Here is a 21,765-nt window from a genome sequence, read left to right as displayed (position 1 = left end):
TAATAGACGACTTATATGGATAAGTATCAGTAGAACGGTACAATTATTTAATTAATTCACTACCTTTACCGATTCTTCACAATATCCAAAGAGAGATGGTGGCCAGTGTAAAATGTTTTACATTCTATTTACAGTATCCCAAAATGTCTGCTTGGAAAGGGAATTCCTGCTTTTAAAAGTTAAATTGTTGCGTAAAAGATAATCACCCCCCATTACTGATAGAAAATCCCAGGAAGCCTCTAGTTCAGTAAATTGCTGCAGGCAGAGGATATCCAATTCCCATTTCTCAACATGCAAAGGTAATTAGGGGAAATGCGAGTTGTTATGGAGAAAATATTGTCATTTGCATAGAACTATATTTGGTGACATACTGTTTACCACACAGGTTGAAAATATATAGAAACAATAAAAATGTTAAAGTTGTATATCCTTTTGTTGTTCAACATCAAAAGTGCTTTTTGTATGACAAAGTTTATGTGTGAAGAAAATAGCAGCTTAGATAAATTGGAAAAAATTCCAAATGGTAAGTTTTGCAGGGATTTTTTTATAGTTATACTTTTAAAGGATGTATCACATTTGGTATATACAAATCATTTTGTTGTAATAACGCAAGATAAAAAAAATTTGACTAAAGGTGTCAGTCAGCCTTAGATTTTTTATCAAGTCAGGAGATTATTTTGAACAAAGATTTTTTATATAAAAAATGTGTCATTTATTTTACTTACTATTTATGTCGAATCAAATCAAATCAAAATCTCCTTTATTCATAAATGTACAAGTACAATGGATAGAGTCAGCGAGTTACTTAATTATTGTCTATTCACAATATTTTAAATTGTAAAATTCCTCAAAGGAGTACATTGCTTTTTCTACTAGGAATTTCTTTAGTTTAAAGTAAAATTTCCTACTATTACATTAATTTTGTATATCTTTTGGTAAAACAAATTATATATCTAAGGCACTGTGTATTTTTTATATAATTCTAAATTATGTCTGTTTTGTATAACATATTGTGCATTTCTGGTATTAAGTTATATCTATTACTGGTAGGCCTACTTACTTTACACTTTCAATCCATTTTAAACTTAGCATTAATCTAATACAGTATAGCTTTCTTTTTTAACAGAAGTATTTGATTAAGGTTTGATTTTGAGGTCCCTCCCTACACACTACCCATGTAGCACAGATGGTTGGGCCAACGTTGGCCAACTGTGGAACAGTTGGTCGATGGTTGGTTGGAGCTTCCACAACCAACCAACCGTTGTCCAACTGTATATCTCGTAGTTGGGCCAACCAATACTTACAACTGTGGACCAACATTGGTTCATTGTTAATGAAATACATTAATATGCATTGCTGGGTATCATACATCAAGCCAACCGTTGTCCAACCGTTTTTCACTCCGCTGGACCAACAAAAGATACTTTTGTTGGACCAACGATGGTCCATAGTTGAGTTTACACGACTTTCATTCTCTGGGTCTAGCTTTCACAACATAATTATAATAAAATATCTGGTTTTACAATACCTTTATCAGTTCCAAAAGTTTCCAAAAGTTTTTGGAACTGATAAAGGTATTGTAAAACCAGATATCTATTATACTTATTTAATACGCAAGCAGGTTTTTTGTGACAATTACTCCTCCGAAACTACTGAACCGATTTACATGTTCTTGGTGTCATTGGAAAGAGCGTAACGTGAAGTTGTGCAGGAAACTTTCTTTTTAGGGAAATAATTAGAGGGTGAGGCCCTGGGGCCCTTTAAAGTTTCGTATTTCTCCATAAGATTAACATGGGACACAAAAATTGTTATGAAACTCCAGCTGTTGTCAGAAATTAAAAGTGAGAAGAAGGACATATAATAATTATTGTAAACAGTCAATAAGTTTGCTAATTTACAGTTAGTTTGCTACAAACATTTAATTACTTGGTTGAAATGAAATAGTTAACTTACTATTTGAATTTGGGTTGGCGTAAATATTACAATGGAAAAAAACAAGAGAACCTGGTTAAATTGATATACTAAAAAGAAAACTGAATTAACACTGTGCTGCATTTCTTAGTAATCATTGAAAGAGACGATTTGCAAATGCAAACTATGGAAACATAGGAAAATCATAGAACATCACCAAGGGGAAGAAATAAAAATAATGTGTATTTTCTTTTTTTTCTTTTTTTATAATCGTTATTATGGACAACCTAATGTGGCTATGAGTAAGGCTATTTGTAGAAAGAAAACACTAAGAAACAAAATCAGCTTTTGAAAAATGATAAGATATTTACAAGAAATGTTGACTACATCGATCTGTTATGCACATCTTGAGTGTTCCATAATCGTTGAGTCAAATCTTTTAAAGTCATCAACAAATTATGACTGTTATTCGTTTTAAAATAACGCCTGTGATACTCGGCAATTGCTCGATTTCGAGCAACAGGGACACTAGTTTTATATATTACAGTTCCGGGGCTACAACAATGAATTTTAATAATTATAATAATGCAAATATTTTTTAAATTAATATTCTTTAACTTATTTGCAACAATTTAAGGGGAAAGAGTAATTAATCATATAACAGTTAATTATAATAGCATTAATAATCTAACGGTAATTAATTGATCTATATTCAAATACCAGTATCCTCTCTAACTACAAAAAAAAAAAATAACTACTTATGATGCCTTAACAGATTAACAGAATAATATTATACTGTGTAGTATCAAAAATGTTTGAAGTATTGCGACCATTGCAACTGTCGGCTACTCTTTCACCACTTGAAAACTCTCTAAATCAACAATCACAGATAGCTCAGTGGTAAGGTAAGAGGCTCATAAGCCGAAGGACCCGGGTTCGAGACCCGTCTGGGCCAAAAAATTTTGTTCTAGCTTTTTTTCAAAATTTGTTTTTATGAACTATTTAATCAATTTACTCAACTAATAATTATGCTTTTTGTACTAAATCTTTATTATTTTGTGTGAAATAAAACGGTTGGGCCATTGTTGGACAATGGTTGGCTGGAAAACAGTTTAAAGAGGTGACATTTCTACCGTTGGCCAACTGTGTGGCTCCACAATTTACCAACGTTGGCCCAACCATCTGTGCTACATGGGTAATTCCGTATGATAAAAATGAATGTACAAATGTATGTGTTAATCCATGCAATGTTACATCAAAACATACACATATTAAGTTAAATGCCTTGTTAAAAATTAATTTATGAATTGAGATAAACAAACTAAAACACATTGAAGCTAAAGCTATTTGACAATAAACGAATAAACAAAACTATTGAATTAACTTGAATTAGCCTCTAGGCATTGCAGGACATTGTGACCATTTTACACAATCACGCTTAGACATCATAATTATTGTGACTTGTGATTTTTTACTTTGAAAAACTCAGCTTGTATCAAGTTTGTTGCTATGTTTTGATGGATCGGATCATTTAGGCTTAGCAAAACCGAGCCGCTTGCACACTTAAAAGTGTCTACTCTGTACTAGGTTTACAGAATTAATCAAAATTTTTTTCTGTATGCATTTAATACGTAGAACTTTTAAAATTAAAAATATAAAAAGTGTTTGACACAAATATATGTATTTCATCCAGTATCTAACCATAGTCAATGATCTAACTGACCTACTACACACACAATTTAAACGTAAAAACTCATTAATTCTTACGAGTATCTTTTTATTCCACATAAGCATCTAGAATTAAAAGTACGTATTTAAAAAAAATATGCTAAATACCAAATGAATCTCTTCACCCTGAACTTGTTGTTTTACCATGTCAAACTTGAGGTATCAGTGTGATTGGATGATTTAATTATCTATGTTCAGATGTCGATGGAGCAGTCTGTGGTTGTCAATCAGAAGCCTTCTGTGAGAAATCTCTGGGACCAGCCATCGATATCAGGATTGTTACGGTATAATCACAATAGTAAATCAATATTAGTGTTCACCTCCTTTATGTATTAAATTCTCATGTAAGTTGGGGAAAATAATAGAAACAAAAACCGATATTTATAATAGTAAAAATATAAGCTAAAGGCGGTAGTGTTGTGGTGCAGGAACTCGTACAGGGACCACTCTGCTTTTTCCAAAGAAAGAACCCATATATTGTTAAGTGACCTGTATTTTTCTGTGAAAATGGAGAACGTTCCCACACTGGAACATTTTTACGGCTACACCACTGGCTAAAGGGAGCCGATTCACTATCTGATATGACCGGCACCTAACATAGCTTAAGACGTTCAGAGGACAATAATGAGAGTGGCACATTTTCCAAATACAGACGACTTCAGTGGTGTTAGTGTTTGCATGAGTGTAAGAGAAACGGCAAAACTGTTGTAGCTTCAGGGATTCATTGTTCATTGATTAAATCATGTATAATTTTGCCCTTTTGTCTTTGATCTCATAAGTAAAAAGTAGTAAAATGCCTGATCTCCTGTGCAACTCCCAAAGAATCCACTCATTTTGTCAAATTCCTCAGCCGTTCTTTGATTGAAGCATAGTAACAATCCGCTTTGAAGGATTTTGACTTTATAATAATTTGCGCCCCTACAAGGGAGCTTCTTCATAAGGAAGCAGTAGAATAGTATTAGACCTGCTGTTTGCATGTGACGCTCTATAGGCAAGAGAGATATTTATGCCCCACCCCTTCTTTGCCAGGGTATTTTGCTCCTCCTTGCGCCCCAAACAAATCTCTTGCCCCCCTGGGCCCATTTACTAAAGCGGTCCTGAATACATACATACATACATATCCTCTCCCGGTCCGATTATCTTCGGGTCTGGGTGTTCACTAGTCCTCTCCATCTTCTTCTGTCCTTCCACAATTCCACTTCCTCCATCCTGAAAAGTACCTATGTAATTTTCAATTACTTCCATCTGAAGAAGCCCCCTCGTGGAGGCCACACTTTCTGTGTGCTTTTAACTGCCTGGAACTCTTTTTTGAGCAAGTGAATTGTGAATCCATTACTTATTCCTCAGTTATTCCTAAGCAAAGTGATATTTTTCCTTCAAAAAAATACTTCTAAAATACCTACTCTTCTCTGAAGAAGTCTCACATAAGGACAAAATATAAGTGTTCAGTTCTGAGTTCTGTATTATTGTGTATCTTTTAGACCCTGGACTAATTTTCTCAGATAAGCTGTCTAAACTATATTCCTTTTCCAAAAAAATTCTTATACTTCTGAAAGTGATTTGTTTGATTGCAGCCGCCAAAAGGTATGGACTGTGAACCTGGCACTGTCTACTGCTGCTTCTCTGATCAACATCAGTGTGGTGTACGAAGCAACAATCTCACTTCACCACCCGTCTCAGACGGACAGGTTGATCCAAGTTTGAATGATTTTTTAGCTTTAGCTTTTTAAAACTAGTGAGATATTTTGGGACAATTCATTCATTCTTTCAGTAGTTATATTAGGGTAGCAATTTAAGCAAGAGGAATCAAAATAAATCTTGTACAGTCTTTGGTGGAAGCTCATAAAACATTTATGATTTTTATAGGAACATATATTGAACAACTTTTTTCTCTAAGTTCCTATTTCCTAAGGTTAGTCTAAGGTCATTCTTCTTCAACTCCTCCATTATGAGTAATATTTATAACCCCCCTTCACCCCTACCTTGTCAGGGAATTTTCTCCTTCCGCTCCAAACAAACCTAAAACCTCTTGCACACCTGGGGGCCCAGGCCCATTTACGCACAAGTCTTTGAGCTTGTCTTAACTGCTATAACAAACCTTTATCATCAAATTACGAGTCTCAATTAAAATCATCTAGTTGAACTTACAATTAATTCCTATACAATGATCAATATGCTGGGAGTTATCATATATTGACTTCCAACCAAACAATAGCTAATCAATTTTGTAGGAAGTGTTGCTTATTGAACCCACTAAGCCACTAACAATATTTCCTACTATTATAACAAATAAAGCTAGTAGGAAGTTCTGCTAGTAGAACAAGCAATCATCCTTCACAATAACTAACAATACTGATATAAATTACTCACTAATATTAATAACCTTCAAAATCTGATTTCCAACAGGCTAAATTTGGTGATTTCCCCTGGCAAGCCTTGATAGTTAATCTGGATAGTAATTATGTCGGCAGTGGAGCAATCATTGACGCCTTTCATATTGTAACAGTTGCTCACAAAGTGGCTACTTACAACAGGTAACTTCTTGTTAGTCGAATATTTTATTATGAAGAGCTATCAAACTTTCTTTACATGTTTTTATTGACACAGGCACAGTTGAAGAATGTTCTTATAAAAACTGAGTTGGTAGTGGTGTAAACTATTTACATTATTGATTCTGATACCAACATCTTAGGGAACGCACACAGTTTGACTACTGCCAACGAGCAGAGTGTATTACGACTCCAGAGTTGATAGAAAACCCCCTCCGGCCTCCAGTCTCATTCCTTTGGCAAATAGCTGATGGGTTTCTATGTTTTATCTCAGGGATGATCAATTCTCTCTCACTTCACACTACCAGAAGATTAATTAGTATTAGAGCCGGCGCGCACTATCCCGACCACGACCACGACCACGACTCCGACTGGTCGGATACGACCAGTTTTATAATAGGAATAAATGGAACAGCGCGCACTGGTCGACTGGTCGGACCCCGGTCGGGCCCTGGTCGTACGACCAAAATTTTCCAGTTTGGTCGGGCCCGACCCTCTGGTCGTTGCAGCCAAAAATAGCACACAATGTAATGGGACGACGCGCACTACCTTCGACTTGCCTCCGACCCGACCAGTACACCACTCAACCTCCAGTATTCATAGACCAATCAAACGGTGAGCACTAGTTTTTTGCGCCGTTCTGTGATGTGACTCATTTGGCAAAATGTCGCAGGATTTTGACACTTTTGAAACCTGTATTCATATTGACTACAGTAGCTCTTCATAAAATGTTGCAAAATGCCCTTTCAGACCTGACAGTTAACATTGGATGTACCCAGTATAATTTCTTCTTCCGCTTAACGTACTTACGATGCAAATGCACCATAACAACTACTTCTTCAACAATCATCCTGACACTGAAGTTTGTAAACATTCGTTGCCTTGGTCGGGTCGTGCTCTGGTCGCATGGTGAATGACAACCACTGGTCGGGCGTTTGGTCGTGGTCGTGGTCGTGGTCGGGATAGTGCGCGCCCGGCCTTATCTCATTGCTCCTGACAGAATTCAAGTCTTCTTCTGTCCGATTTTCCTAAGGTATCCCTATCCGTTTAGACTACAGTGACCAGTAAGAAATCCTCTTAAAGTCCTTTTAAAGGCGACCATTTGAGTTTTTTTTCTGTAATCAATTGTGTCTGTAAATCTTTTCCTAGAGGTGATTTTAAGTAGGTACCTTCAGTGATGCAACTAATATAGGATACAATAAACATTTTTACAGTATGTTAGACCACAAGTCTTGGAATTCTGTGTTTGCAATACAGTTAATACCTTCGTGATTGAGTCATATAGAACACTTTTTGCTTGACCACCAGTAACAAATGTACAGAGTTAGTAAAACACTACCCATCATCATCCTGACACTGTTTAATTAACAGTATTTTAAACAGAATTTTAACATAATATCAGAAATTTGCATAATCTGCAGGTTTGCTGCGGCAGGGGTATTTTCATAATTACAGTGGAGGTTGAGACCCCTCGATAAGAAGTCACCCTTGGTTACAAGTGTTACTTTCAAATCCCCATGAATTTATTTTACCCCTAATCACCTGTTACTACAAACCTCGATTAGAAGTGATAGTCCAGCATCTATAGGGGGTTGAGTATGCACTGAAAGTGTAACTCTTTTTGACTTTTGATTGTTGTTAGGGGCATCTTGGAGATGACAAAAACCGATGTTGTCGCCCTCCCAGCAGGTGCACAACTTGGGGGGGAGGGGGGGAAGATGCTCTGAGACGCGTTCTAGAAAATCGCTTATATCTCGTGAACTTGGCACGATAGAAACAAGCTCTAAACGGCATTGTATTACCAACTTCATCTGCTTTAAAAAAGTAACCAGGAAAAGTCCCGTATCTATGATATTAGTTGAGTTATTTAACAATTTATTTAAAAATTTGAATAAAAACCCCTAAATAACGTTAAATTATCCATTAAAACCCCTTTAAAACAACAAACAGTACAGTTTTTCATCGAGCATAATATGTTTAACTCGCTAAAGTGACTTTATATGGTTATTATACCGAAATACTACAAGGTTATGCGAGGTTTCCGATGAAGCGGCACGGTGACGCGGGGAACGCCGCTGCGCGGCAGAAATCAACGTGTAGTGCAGACTTGTAAACATTGGGTATGTACTGAAAGTGTAACGCATTTTGACTTTTGATTGTTGTTGGGTCACCTTGGAGATGACAAAAACCGATGTTGTCGCCATTTTTTTTAGGTGCACAACTTGGTGGGAGGGGGGGAAGTAGCGCTGAGGCGCGTTCTATAACATCGCTCATATCTCGTGAACTAGACACGATAGAAACATGTTTTAAACGGCATTGTATTACAAACCGCGTCTGCTTTAAATATTTCACAATGAAAAATCCCATATCAATGATAATAATTGAGTTATTTAACATTTTATTAGAAATTACAAATATAAAATTCATAATACCGTTTATCTACCTTTATAACTCTCATAAAACAATGAATAGTAGGCTACTGTGTTTGGAGTGTATTCTATGTTCAACACACGAATTACAAAAAAATTAAGTGTACTATATTTTCCTCAAAATAATATGTACGGAGTTCTCGAGTTAGCGAGAAAATAATTATAAGCTGTTTTTAACACTAGGATATTTTATATATAAAATTTAAACCTAAATCTAGGTACAACTACCAAAGAAAATGCTTCAGTTTGAAATGTACTCCCTCATATCCGGACACCTTTTAACCGGACATCGGTTTAACTGGACTACACTTGGTAGAAGTGTTACCTCCTAATCCGGATAATTTTTATTAGCACGTCGGTTTAACCGGACTGGATCGGCAGGAAGTGGGCGGTACTGAAACGACTGTTCTCGTAGGAAAGATTTGAGACCAGTGATTACGTGTCTAAATACTATGTTCTCCTAATTTTAAGTCAAATACTGTAGAGTATACATTTAAACAATCCGTCTTAACGAGATTTTGGGGACATCGGTTTAACCGGAAAAACTGTTATCCGGACTGGCCTCGGTCCCGAGGGTCCGGATAAGAGGGAGTCTACTGTATACGGTTTTTATTAAAATAATATTAAAATAGACTTGGAAATGCTGTACTTCATTTTAAAACTTAACTACCATATAAATTACACATAAGAAAACAATGGATACTATTTCGGTTATCTTGTTTGAAACGGTCTTAATGATAAGGATTTCTACAATTATTAAAACATTTGCAGTAGGAGCAGCAGGATTAAGAAGAAAAGGAAGCCCCTGCAATGACAGCCGCTATATAGCAATCACAACTAATCCATCTGCCGTCAAGGACATTAGTAAAATGCCTTGCACACCGGACAGATTCAAATTACACCTGTTACGGTGTAGTGCCCAACTATATTTTTGAGTAAAGTCCTCGACAGCACTTGAAATAGAGCCTTTAGAACTATTCCAGTACGGATTTTTCAAAGACAGCTCAGGAAAATTGCGCCCCCTTCTTATGACCCTGCCCCCGGCTCCTACAAATTTGCTAAAGCCATGTAAATGCAAGATTTGTTCTAGATCAACTTGTAGCTGCTTTTCAAACAAGTCATCCTGCAGATCCTACTGCGAATGTTTTAAAAATTGTAGAAATCCTTATCTTTAAGACCGTTTCAAACAAGATGGCTGAAATAGAGTTTTATAGGTAGATAAATGGTATTTTGAATTTAAATTTGTAATTTCTAATAAAATGTTAAATAACTCAATTATTATAATTGATATGGGATTTTTCATTGTAAAATATTTAAAGCAGACGCGGTTTGTAATACAATGCCGTTTAAAACATGTTTCTATCGTGTCTAGTTCACGAGATATGAGCGATGTTCTAGAACGCGCCTCAGCGCTACTTCCCCCCCTCCCACCAAGTTGTGCACCTAAAAAAAATGGCGACAACATCGGTTTTTGTCATCTCCAAGGTGCCCCCAACAACAATCAAAAGTCAAAATGCGTTACATTTTCAGTACATACCCAATGTTTACAAGTCTGTACTACACGTTGATTTCTGCCGCGCAGCGGCGTTCCCCGCGTCACCGTGCCGCTTCATCGGAAACCTCGCATAACCTTGTAATATTTCGGTATAATTACCATATAAAGTCACTTTAGCTAGTTAACTCTTTGCTGCACGGAACCACCCCTAGTTCTGTGACCCCATGTTGCACGGAACTATGACAAATGCAAAAATGCTTGTTTTTAATTGTTTTGACCTATCACCTAGCAACGTATAACTTAAATAAATTATGGGAAAACAACTTTATATTGTATAACGAAACCATAAGTTCATTTTCCATTTAGAATAAGTATAATCAGTAATAAACTTACCTCAATAATCATGAAAGTATCAATGATAACAGTAAACACCAACACGATCACATGTGAACGTCTCTGAACACAATAAATAAATAGGTTTCCCTCAAATACCCACATACCCTATCTAGTGGTGATGTGTTGAACTACAGGGGAACAGTTCCGAAATAATAGCGCTGTGTGTCTGGTTGGAAAAAAATAAAACATGTGGTGTTACACAAAGTGTAACACTGTGAAACAATGGACAAACATTTGGTGTTACATTTACTGTAACACTATGCTGCAATGAGTTAAAGGGGTTTTAATGGATAATTTAACGTTATTTAGGGGTTTTTATTCAAATTTTTAAATAAATTGTTAAATAACTCAACTAATATCATAGATACGGGACTTTTCCTGGTTACTTTTTTAAAGCAGATGAAGTTGGTAATACAATGCCGTTTAGAGCTTGTTTCTATCGTGCCAAGTTCACGAGATATAAGCGATTTTCTAGAACGCGTCTCAGAGCATCTTCCCCCCCTCCCCCCCAAGTTGTGCACCTGCTGGGAGGGAGACAACATCGGTTTTTGTCATCTCCAAGATGCCCCTAACAACAATCAAAAGTCAAAAAGAGTTACACTTTCAGTGCATACTCAACCCCCTATAGATGCTGGACTATGAAGCTTGATAACAATTAATAATTAGTCTTATTCAATAGTCCCCATAAGAGTCTTACTATTGAGGTTCTGTAAATGTTTTTAAACCTTTCCAGTTATTGTTGTGAAAGTGCAATGTACTTGTTCAAAAACCTGTATTTATTGTGTAGCTTCGTTTATAGGCGAATAAAGGACCTCATATCATGTGTTTTTGAGTGTCCTGCAAGAAAGCTCAATAAGTTTACCGCACCCCAGATGATTTTACCGTATTCTGGTGATTTTCTTGAGTTCTTTTGTACACAGCTACTTTCACACCTACAAAGAGACCTGAAACCAGCTGATCACTGTGTTGTGAAAATTTTTAAACTACTTTATGTTGTGAACAGTGAAGAGCTAGTTGTGAGAGTGGGGGACTGGGATGTACAGTCCGAGAGAGAACCTCTCCCATACCAAGACACGAGAGTGACTACAGTAAGAGTACACCCTCAGTACGATCGCTCCACTCTGGCCAACGACATTGCAGTGTTGACTCTAGCCCAGGGACTGAGGCTCTACCCTGACGTGCCTCATGTCAATAGCATCTGCCTCCCTCTGCCCACAACGGAGTTCACTGAGGAATGGTAAAAAACCAAATGTGTTAACCTCGTTTGTTGCCTCAAATATTCCTGTCCATCCCCAATCAAAAAACAGGTTTACTATCTATATAAATAAAATTTGAGTTTTGTCTGTACATTGCTCAGAATCATAAATTTTTAGGTTATTTTTACGTTTTATACATTAAAGAAACCGAAACAAGTCTCATCTCAATTTCTGTCTGTCTGTCTGTCTGTTACGGCCAAAGAGCCATTTTACGCGGCCTTCTCTTGAAAAACTAGAGTACCTATCAAGATCCAAATCATTTTAATGTATTTAATGGATTGGCGAGAGTGTCTTTAGCCATTAAAATATGGCCTCACTATTTTGTAAAAAAAATTACGGACGTTCAAAAATCCAGTTTTGTGCAATTTTTGTACGAACAGCTGTTCGGATCAAGATTATTTTTTCTAGCTGTCACTGATATGTTTACAAATACCGCAACCATTTCCGACCACGTTTTGAAAGCAAATCCAAACCAAGTGAGATTAAAAACGTTTTTACTTACAACAGATTTAATTAATCACAAGTGCAATAATTTGTTGGGTTAACGTAAATGAAAATAGAGATTCTTTGTGTATAAAGTTGTTCTTGAGTTTTGATATAACCGGGAAAAAGACCTTGAATCAGTGTTGTATATGGCTGGGAAACTTACATTTTTTTAAATAATTGTTACCAATAGGAGCTTACAAAAATGGTTTAAACTCATTGACGGCACTTCAATGGCGGCTGTGTAAAGTGTAAGTGTAAAGTGACAACTGCAATGCATTATTGTAACAGAGGTTTACAGATTATGCCCAACTCGCTTTTCCAATGTGTCTTCTCACCGCTATGTGCTGCAATCGCTAGACCATACAGCCATAGACCAATTGCCCATCTTTTGGGTTCGTAGGACTAAACAATTATTCATAACCTTCCTTCTAATGTTTACTAAGCATTTTTTATACTTAAAACTGTCAGATACTGTATTTGTTTATATGTAATGGCTTTGCCAGCATATCTGAAAATATGCAAACCAACTGCTGTTCTTTTTCAACTGACTACTATATAAAGATTCCCGAGCGTAGAACGGGCACACAGCTAGTCTTTAATAAATTCTAAACTTGAATATTGCATTTCTTTGTATGGAGGTGCCTATGTGACAAATTTAAAATCTGTTATAGCTTTACTAAAGAAATTTGTTTGATTAATATCCAATGCAAATTTTAATTCTCATTCTCTACCTTTATTTTGTAAGTCATAATATCTTTCTCTTTAGATATTTATATATTTTTAAGGTATTGACTATGTCTTTCTAAGTTAAGTTATAATTCAGGACAAAAAGTTTACAACATTCACAACTATTCAACCAGACAACTGCCCTTAACATTTCTACATTTATCTAATAGTCCAGTCATTTTAGGCAAAAATACCCCTCTACCTGGAAATAATTCAATAAATGATGAAACTTTGCAAGTGTGTTGTACTAGTACCTAGTAACCCCATATCAAAAATCAACAATCAACATGCTGTTCTACGGCAGCCATCTTGGAAAATGGCGGCCGATTTTCACCTTTTGGCCCATATTTCACTAACCGTTGGAAATACAGAAATTTTTTTTTATAAAAAAGTTAAAGTACATACAAAAATACATCTTTTACTCGTTTACATATTTGCTCTATCTCAAACGGTTATTGAGAAAAATTGAAATTAATATTTTAAATAAACATTAATTTTGTTTGATATATGGGCCGGTCAAAGTCAAAGTGGTGTAAGTCAAAAATCATAGTTTTGAGATAAACGGTTTTATTTACAAAATTGTCGTACGTCAAAGTAGTTTGGATTTTGGAGCAAATTTTTTGACACATGGTACAGACCATATGTTATAACCTCTCTAAATTAAGAATGTACAAAAATAATTGTTTATTTAAAATTTATTAGTGTTTAAAAAAACTTACACCACTTTGCCTTAGCCCTTCCAGGGCTAAATTAAATGAAGGGCTGGAGCTTAATTATTAAAAAAAAAAATTAAAAACTAAAGTGTTTGTGTTTTGTATTTATTTCACTTGAAATAATTCATGGATCGTAAAAAGATTTTCCTTAGGGCTGAACTAATTTTTGTACAAAAGTTATGAATAAAATAAAATTTGATTTGACGGATATATCCGTCTTTGGCCCACAAAAAACACAAGGTGGACGGATATATCCGTCTGCCGCCCTCAGTGATAATCACAAAATATGAACACTACCAATAATCTTTAGTATCTTGTGGGCGGCAGACGGATATATCCGTCAACCTTAGGCTATTCCTTCTCTTGTTTTATTTTTATCCATAAAAATGTATCTATCATTCTGAAGTAAATCTAAACCACTCAGTTCCACTCCCATGTCCTCAATCCCATTCCCCGCCAAGACTTCCACTACGTAAAAACTGTTCTTCAGGTTCATCATATCCATCACATTCCATACTATTACTTTTCACTTCCAAGTATAAAACCACTCTCAGACATACTTTGATTAAGCATTACAATAACATCTTCAAATTTCAGATCGTTTGCATTAGTATCTTTAGCTCAATAACATAAAAATAAAGTACAAAACACAAAATGTAAACATCACTCACTAACAACCATGTGTGAAGTGACAGCAATATTTACTTATGCACACTCTATGGTGCAAAATAGCCGAAACAGCTGCGGCAATTATTATTGCCAACCACAAAAACAAAATAACCCATTTATAATGCAGTATAATGTTAATTACCGTATTATAAACAACATTGTGTAACAATTCGTTTTTTGGACGGATATATCCGTCTTTATCCCAGAAAAGAAATTTCTCAGGACGGATATATCCGTTTTCAGCCCGGAAAGTAAACAAAGATTGACGGATATATCCGTCCATAGCCCTGGAAGGGTTAGATAATTTGTGCATTTTGATATTCATTCTCATTAAAGTATATGTTTACAACAATGGTCTAAGTCAGACTTACACCAATTTACCTGAAAGGGTGACTTAGTTCACTTTTACTTTTAAATCTTTGTGCTTATGAATTTTAAAAAAATTGATGAAAAAATATGACTTACACCATTTTGCTAAAAAATAAAATGGATCAGAGTAATTGAGTTTAATAAGCAATAAAAGTCAATATTGTTACAAAGATTTTTTTATTAACACAATTTGTTACTAAAATTTAAAATTGTCCTCAAAGTGTTTCATAGAAATGTTCTCAATTATTTTCAATATGTTATATGCCATCGTCCTCTTTGTCGTTCACTTGTTCTAGAGGACCAATGTCCTCGACACTATCACTGGTAATCAAACACTGGTAATAAGCATGATAAATTGGTGGTATGTAGGGAAACAGCACTGTCATGTTTTGTTTTTTTCCCTTTGTCACTGGTAGAGGTGCTTCATAGAGGCAAGGCCAATTAGACCAAGAGATACCTGTTCAGAGAGGCTTTTTCTTTTTATGATTTGACCAGACAAGAGAAACACTGTTAAAAGGTACATCTTCTTTATTGCTTCCTTATACAGTAGAACAGTTTGAAAGGTTCTTCCCTTAAAAACCTTATCCATTGAGTTTTTAACCAACTAAATTTGCCTTTATCCTCAGTTTTAGTTCTCTGGGTCACTGCATTACATAGCTCTTTTGCTGATTTAAACTCCTCACGTGTCATAGAAGTTACATGGAATTTGTTTTTGGTTTGTTTTTGGAAGTTGTGTGACCAGACCAGCTGTAAGTAACTATTTCAAAACACAGTGGTGTAAGTCAGACTTGGGCCACTTTGCTTACTTCGCATAAGTCATGTGTTTATACCAAAAAAGAGACATAATGTTGTAAGGCATAGTGGAGTAAGTCAGACTTGGATCACTTTGCTTTGAAACAGTTTCATACCTACACAATGTGGAACAGTAAAGTGCTGCCTCCTAGTGACGCTAGAAATTAACTATGACTTAGCTCATTGTGCCAAAAGATGAATCAGTGAACAAGGAATCAAAATATGGACTTGACTCATTTTTGTCAAAAATTGACTTACACCACTTTGACTTTGACCGGCCCATATAGAGATAAATATGTGTCCGTGAACACAATAACTCGAATAATGTTTGTCCAATTTTGATGAAATTTGGCTTGTAGGTGTAAGGAGGGATAACCTTGAATGAGTTTGCGAACCAGCATTCCGATCGACGATGGCAACGGGGTTTTATGTGGTAAAATTGGGTTTTCTCATTTTTGACTATCAAAATACTAAATTTCCCAATTTCTTTCTAAACCATTTTAAAGATCTTAAAAAAATAAATTAATTAATATTTTAAGTTTTTTGTACTCTTATTGGTTACGGAGAAAATTTAAAAATTTTTAAATTTTAAATCCCTATGTTATTCTTATGGAGAAAACTGTTGCAGTTTGCTTGTTTATGGAAATATTTAGATAAAATTTGGTAAATTTGTTTATTTTATACTAAGCCAATAATATTCTACTGACCTTTATATGACTGGACTATACGCCAAACTTTACACTTTTTAAGAAGTGTTTTATTTATTTATCAATAAGATTTTTTTAGTGCTGTTCCCGTTTTTGTAAAAAAGAATTTTGTGAAACAAACCTATTCAAGAAATCTTTTAAAAATTTGATTTATACCAAGTCAAATGATGAAATCAAACAGTTATATTCTTAACTAGCAATAGCAATAGAGCCCGTTGTGGTTAAAAACAACGGTCTCTACAAAAATCGTACATAATAATATGCATCTACAAATGCAAATTGCAAACAACAAAATGTTAACAAAGAAAAATCAAGGAAATAACAATAATAACAATGTGTTAAATTATTAACACATGCCCCATTTGATCAGATCAAGGTTTTTCTAGTGGGGCCTTGATCAGATAAATACCGACAAACCCATTACTATAATAAATCTTTAAAAAAAATTGGATGAAGCTTTCCATTGATCTATCTGTTCTAAAAATAATTCATTTTTTTAAATTTTTGTACAACTAAATCTACAGCTCTACTGGACCGATATTATTAACTGATGGGTCGTTGGAAAGCTCACTCCGTTTCCTTATAGTTTTTCAGATATTTTAATTCGGTTTTCTTCCATTAAAAAAATATTCTTATTATATTTTCTTTTAGTATTGGTAATTTTTGCCAAGAAGTTAAATTTTTGTTTTCTTTGTAGTCTTTTCCACAACAATCATTAGACTACAGGTTTAATTCATTTTGCTATCCTTTCAGAGTAGATTTGTTGTAGTTTTAGTTGAGACTCCCGCCCACACAAAGAAGGTTTGCTCTTCTCTTGGGTGTGTATATTTCTTCGGAGGTTAAAGCAAACTGTTTTTGTTGATTAACAAAAGTGCTATAAGTCGATAAACATTGTTAACTTGGAAATAATTTTGTATTTTAGATCCTAGTAATATATTGTAATTGATTGTATTATTTGTGAAGAAATTAAGATTTATTATTATTATTATTCTCATTAATTGGTGACTAGTTTTAGAATCATGCACAAGTTCTATTGAGCCAAGTACAGAATTTAACTTCTTGCATTCCTACTGTGTACAAGAAACAATGTATACCTAGTAATCTTTTAAATATTGTCCATCTGAAAAGGCGACTTGATGTTAACTACAGCATTTTTGATTACCCCAATCTTCATACAGTAGACTCTCTCTAATCCTGACTCTTTGGGACCGAGGCCAGTCCGGATAACGGGTTTTCCGGTAAAACCAATGTCCCCAAAAACTCGTTAAAACGGACAGCTTACTGTGATATTCGACTTAAATTCAGGAAATAATATTTAGACACGTGATCACTGGTCTCAAATCCTTCCCACTAGAACAGTCGTTTCAGTACCGCTCACTTCCTGCCGATCCAGTCCGGTTAAACCAATGTGCTGATAAAAGTTGTCCGAGAGATGTCATTTCCGCCGAGTGTAGTCCGGTTAAACTGATGTCCGGTTAAAAGGTGTCCGGATAAGAGGGAGTCTACTGTATACAACATTTTACATCATAATTTTTAATTTTTTTTAGAAAATAAAAACATGTTAGGTCTAACAAAATTTTCACATTACAAAAAAAATTACAACAAATTAAGAAATATAATTTAAAATCGACATTAGCTAAGACATCTAAACCAACCTTGACATCCACATCAATCGCTACATCCACATCCACATCAATCTCTACATCCACATCGACATCAATCACTACATCCACATCCACATCCTTAACAATCTTGATATTTTCATCACTCACTACATCCACATCCACCTCGGCCTCATCATCCACATTGACTATGACATCCTCATCAACTATGGTTACACAAATAAATATCAAATACTTCTGTAGACTATGGAAGTTTCAGGTGATCCACAAGGATGATAAATCTATAAAATAAATTTATCTTACACTTACACACAGGTGCTGGGTGAGTGGATGGGGCAAGGATGCTTGGGGAATGGTTGGCCGCTTCCAGAGTGTACAGAAGGCTGTGGACGTGGGTGTCGTGAGTGGAGCAGAGTGTGAGGCTCGACTGAGACACACTCGGCTTGGCAGACACTACAAATTGGACGACCACAGCTTCCTGTGTGCCGGGGGAGAGAAGAATAAGGACGCTTGTACTGTATGTATAATGTTCTACTTTAACATACATTTGTGGATTAATGGCGTTCACTATATTATGTTAATAAAACACTGATTTGGCTTGAGTCTCGGCTGACACTTGGTGCCTTCGGGAGCGGTCCATCAGCAACTCTAGAAGTCGCTCTTGGGTAGCTACGTGTCATGTGCTTGACATGACCTCAGGCATCCCGAGCACAGAGGCAGTCTTCACCAAATCATTCATTGTTGAATTCCATTCCAGATTAGTGGAAACATAAGGAAGGGCATCTCCAAGAAACAGACAGCTTTGCTTAGTACACAGACGGTTCCCTAATCTATGGAAAATCTGGCATCGGAGTATACAGTTTATCGCACAGAACAGAACTTTCTGCCAGTCTAAAACGATACTGTACCATCTTCCAGGCAGAAATGTGTGGCATCTTGGCTTGTGCCAACCTAGGACTATCCAGATGCTACCAAGACAAAAATATAGTGATTTTATCAGGCTTCTCTTAAGGTCCAGTGCACACAGTGTGACCGTTTTACAACTGTCGTTGCAAACCAGTTGCGCGAGCAACTGTTTTGTGACCTCGGCAATGTATTGCAGAGGGGAGGTGCACATGACGCAACTGGTTGTTGGTGATCTCAAAAACGTTTGAAACCAGTCACAGAAGCTTGGTTTCAGTTGCAAACTGGTTTCAGACGCAACTGGTTTCCAACAGTTGTTGTAATACAGTCACACCGTGTGCGCTGGGCTTATAGCTCTTCACTTGCTTAGTTAGTGGCTAGTGGGGTACACACAATAAGATCCAATTGACGTGCTAGGACCCTGAGTCTAGTCCTCTTGCAAAACAATACAATAGTTTTACCAAAGTGTTTAACAGCATTTTCCACATGCTCAGGGTAACGAGGGAACCCCGCTATTTTGTTAGTCACTGGACATTGGCGGGGCCAGAGGACTTTGCCAGGTTTGGTAATCACATCATGTACATATTGTGGTTATACAGACCATAGTTTTACCAAGATGTTAAGTAATTTGCAGGGTGACGGGGGAGCGCCGCTAGTATGTGAGGGACCCGTAGGACACTGGACGTTGGCAGGACTGGTGGCATGGGGTGTTGGTTGTGCTCAACCTAACATACCCGGTGTCTATGTCAACATCCCCTCCATGGTTCCATGGATAGTACAAACAGTGCAGTCACTACGCAGCAACGCTTCTGCTCTCAGCTTTCTATTGTAATTGATGGTGTTCAATACAAATTTGTTTTTTGAGAAGTGTTTTGATTTTTGTTTAGAATATTTGATACTTTGATTTACCCATTGATCAATTGTTACTATAGTTTTAACCGTTATATAATTTGTACAATACGCCTACTTGTAATTTTCAACATATAAGCTACAGGCTAACTGTACCATTTTTACAGCTACAGGGCTACAGGGCTTTTATATAAGCTGCAGGGTCTTTGTTCTTCAGATTTCAGTAATGTATCTCATGTGCCATCACTATTTCTTCCAGCCCACTTTCGTTTTTTCTGTTATTTTTGTCTGATTAGAGTTTTATTTTTTTTTTTTTTATTTTGAAACAACTACAACTCTTACTCAGTGGTGTAGTCAAAACACTTCATTGTGGAAATTCTCACCATCGTCTCAGAAAAAAACAGGTTAGCCTATCAAACAGGATATAGATCTTTTGGAAAAAGCAGAGTAGAAACACTGTACAATTTGTTTTCAACCCACTACACCACAACTACTGCTAGAAACAATTCCTCAATCCTCAGACATAAAAAATAACCACTTGAGAGTAAGCAACTGCACTAGCGAGCAACTGTGAGTAAACTTGGCTAGTTTATAATCGAAATGAAATGAAATGAAAATGAAATGAAATGTTTATTCGTCACATAAGTTTACAAGATTGTGATTTTCACATATAAACATATGACATGTCAATACCACTTTACAATCTAATAATACCTTATGCTAAATTCTTTGTTTTTATCAATCCATAAAACCTAAAGCTAAGTTTTTATAAAATCATCTAGGGAATAAGGACACAAGAGAATGAGATAAGATTTTAGTTTTCTTTTAAAGGATGACATATTTTCTTCAGTTTTAATTTGATCTGGGAGGTTATTGTAAATTTTCCTACCCATGTACCATGGCGATCCTTCATACAGAGCTGTTCTATGCACAGGATATTGAAGATCATTCCTGTGTCGGGTGTTATATTGATGAGTGTAATTTTTCAACATAAATTCCTTATAATTTCTTTTTACAAAGATGCACAGTTGAAAAATATAAACTGCATAAATTGTCAAGAGTTTCATCTGAATAAAAAGGGGGCGGCAAGAGGAACGTGGTCTGGTATCAGCTAAAATTCTAACGGCAATTTTTTGTAAGATAAAAATATTCTTGGTAATGGGGGAGCTGCCCCATGAGATAATACCATAGGAAGACCTAGACATAAAATAAGAATGATACACAGCAAGAGCTGCATGCAAACCCGAAGACTTATAAACCACCCTTAGACCAAACAGTGCTTTTGCTAGAGACAAGCTAATTTGTATTTGATGATCAGACCATTTTAGATTTTCATTTATGTTTACACCCAGGAATTTAGTATTTGCAGAAGATTTTATGGAATCACCTGATTTTAGTTTGATTGTTATCTCACCTGCCTTCAGTTGTGGATTATGGAAATGAAGAAGATGAGTTTTGGAACAGTTTAGATGTAGTCCGTTTTGTGCAAACCAAGTTATCATGGAATCTAAATCTCGGGATGCAATGTTAGTTGCAGAAAAAATAGAAGGTGCTCTTACTAGCATTGTTGTGTCATCAGCGAATTGAATAATTTTGGAAGAAATTGAAAAAGACAAGTCATTGATGTAGAGGATGAACAGAAGAGGCCCCAATTTAGATCCCTGCGGAACACCATGGGTTACTGTGCTCCATTCAGAAAAATGTTTGACACCGGATTTATCTTTGATGACAACCTGCTGATATCTGTTAGTGATGTAACTAGAAAACCATGAAAAAGATGATCCAGATATCCCATACAATCTCAATTTCTCCAAGAGAATGTCATGCCTGACACAATCAAAGGCCTTAGACAAATCACAGAAAACACCAAAGGTTCTCTGTGATCCGTCCAAGGCCTCCACTGCCTCAGAAACTAGATTGACTATTGCATCAGACGTGCTTCTCTCCCTCCGAAAACCAAATTGATTCTTGTTCAATAAATTGTTTGATTCAAGAAATGGAACAATTTGTGAGAGAACAACCTCTTCAAATATTTTTGAAAACACAGGTAAGAGAGCCACTGGTCGGTAGTTTGAAATTTCTTCCGAGTCCCCCTTTTTAAATATAGGTATAATTTGAGCATACTTCAATTTGTCGGGGAAGACTCCTGTCAGCAGTGAAATGTT

The 21,765-nt window shown here is 35.9% G+C and overlaps 1 protein-coding gene across 1 annotated transcript; it reads left to right on the top strand.

The window, feature by feature from the left end:
• Positions 1–425: 425 nt before the first annotated feature.
• On the top strand, positions 426–19,818 carry LOC128988090 (phenoloxidase-activating factor 2-like). The gene is made up of 7 exons (XM_054409292.1): positions 426–523; positions 3,838–3,923; positions 5,214–5,327; positions 6,046–6,173; positions 11,512–11,745; positions 18,164–18,365; positions 19,386–19,818. Exons 1-7 carry the CDS (start codon positions 463–465, stop codon positions 19,581–19,583), a joined length of 1,023 nt encoding a protein of 340 aa, XP_054265267.1. The 5' UTR covers positions 426–462; the 3' UTR covers positions 19,584–19,818.
• Positions 19,819–21,765: the final 1,947 nt, after the last annotated feature.

This window comes from Macrosteles quadrilineatus, unplaced genomic scaffold (genome assembly GCF_028750875.1).
Source record: "Macrosteles quadrilineatus isolate MER2022 unplaced genomic scaffold, UCM_ALF_1.0 Scaffold_2__2_contigs__length_208266976, whole genome shotgun sequence".
In the NCBI taxonomy this organism is placed as follows: Eukaryota; Metazoa; Arthropoda; class Insecta; order Hemiptera; family Cicadellidae; genus Macrosteles; species Macrosteles quadrilineatus.
This window is presented reverse-complemented; position numbering and strand designations above follow the sequence as displayed.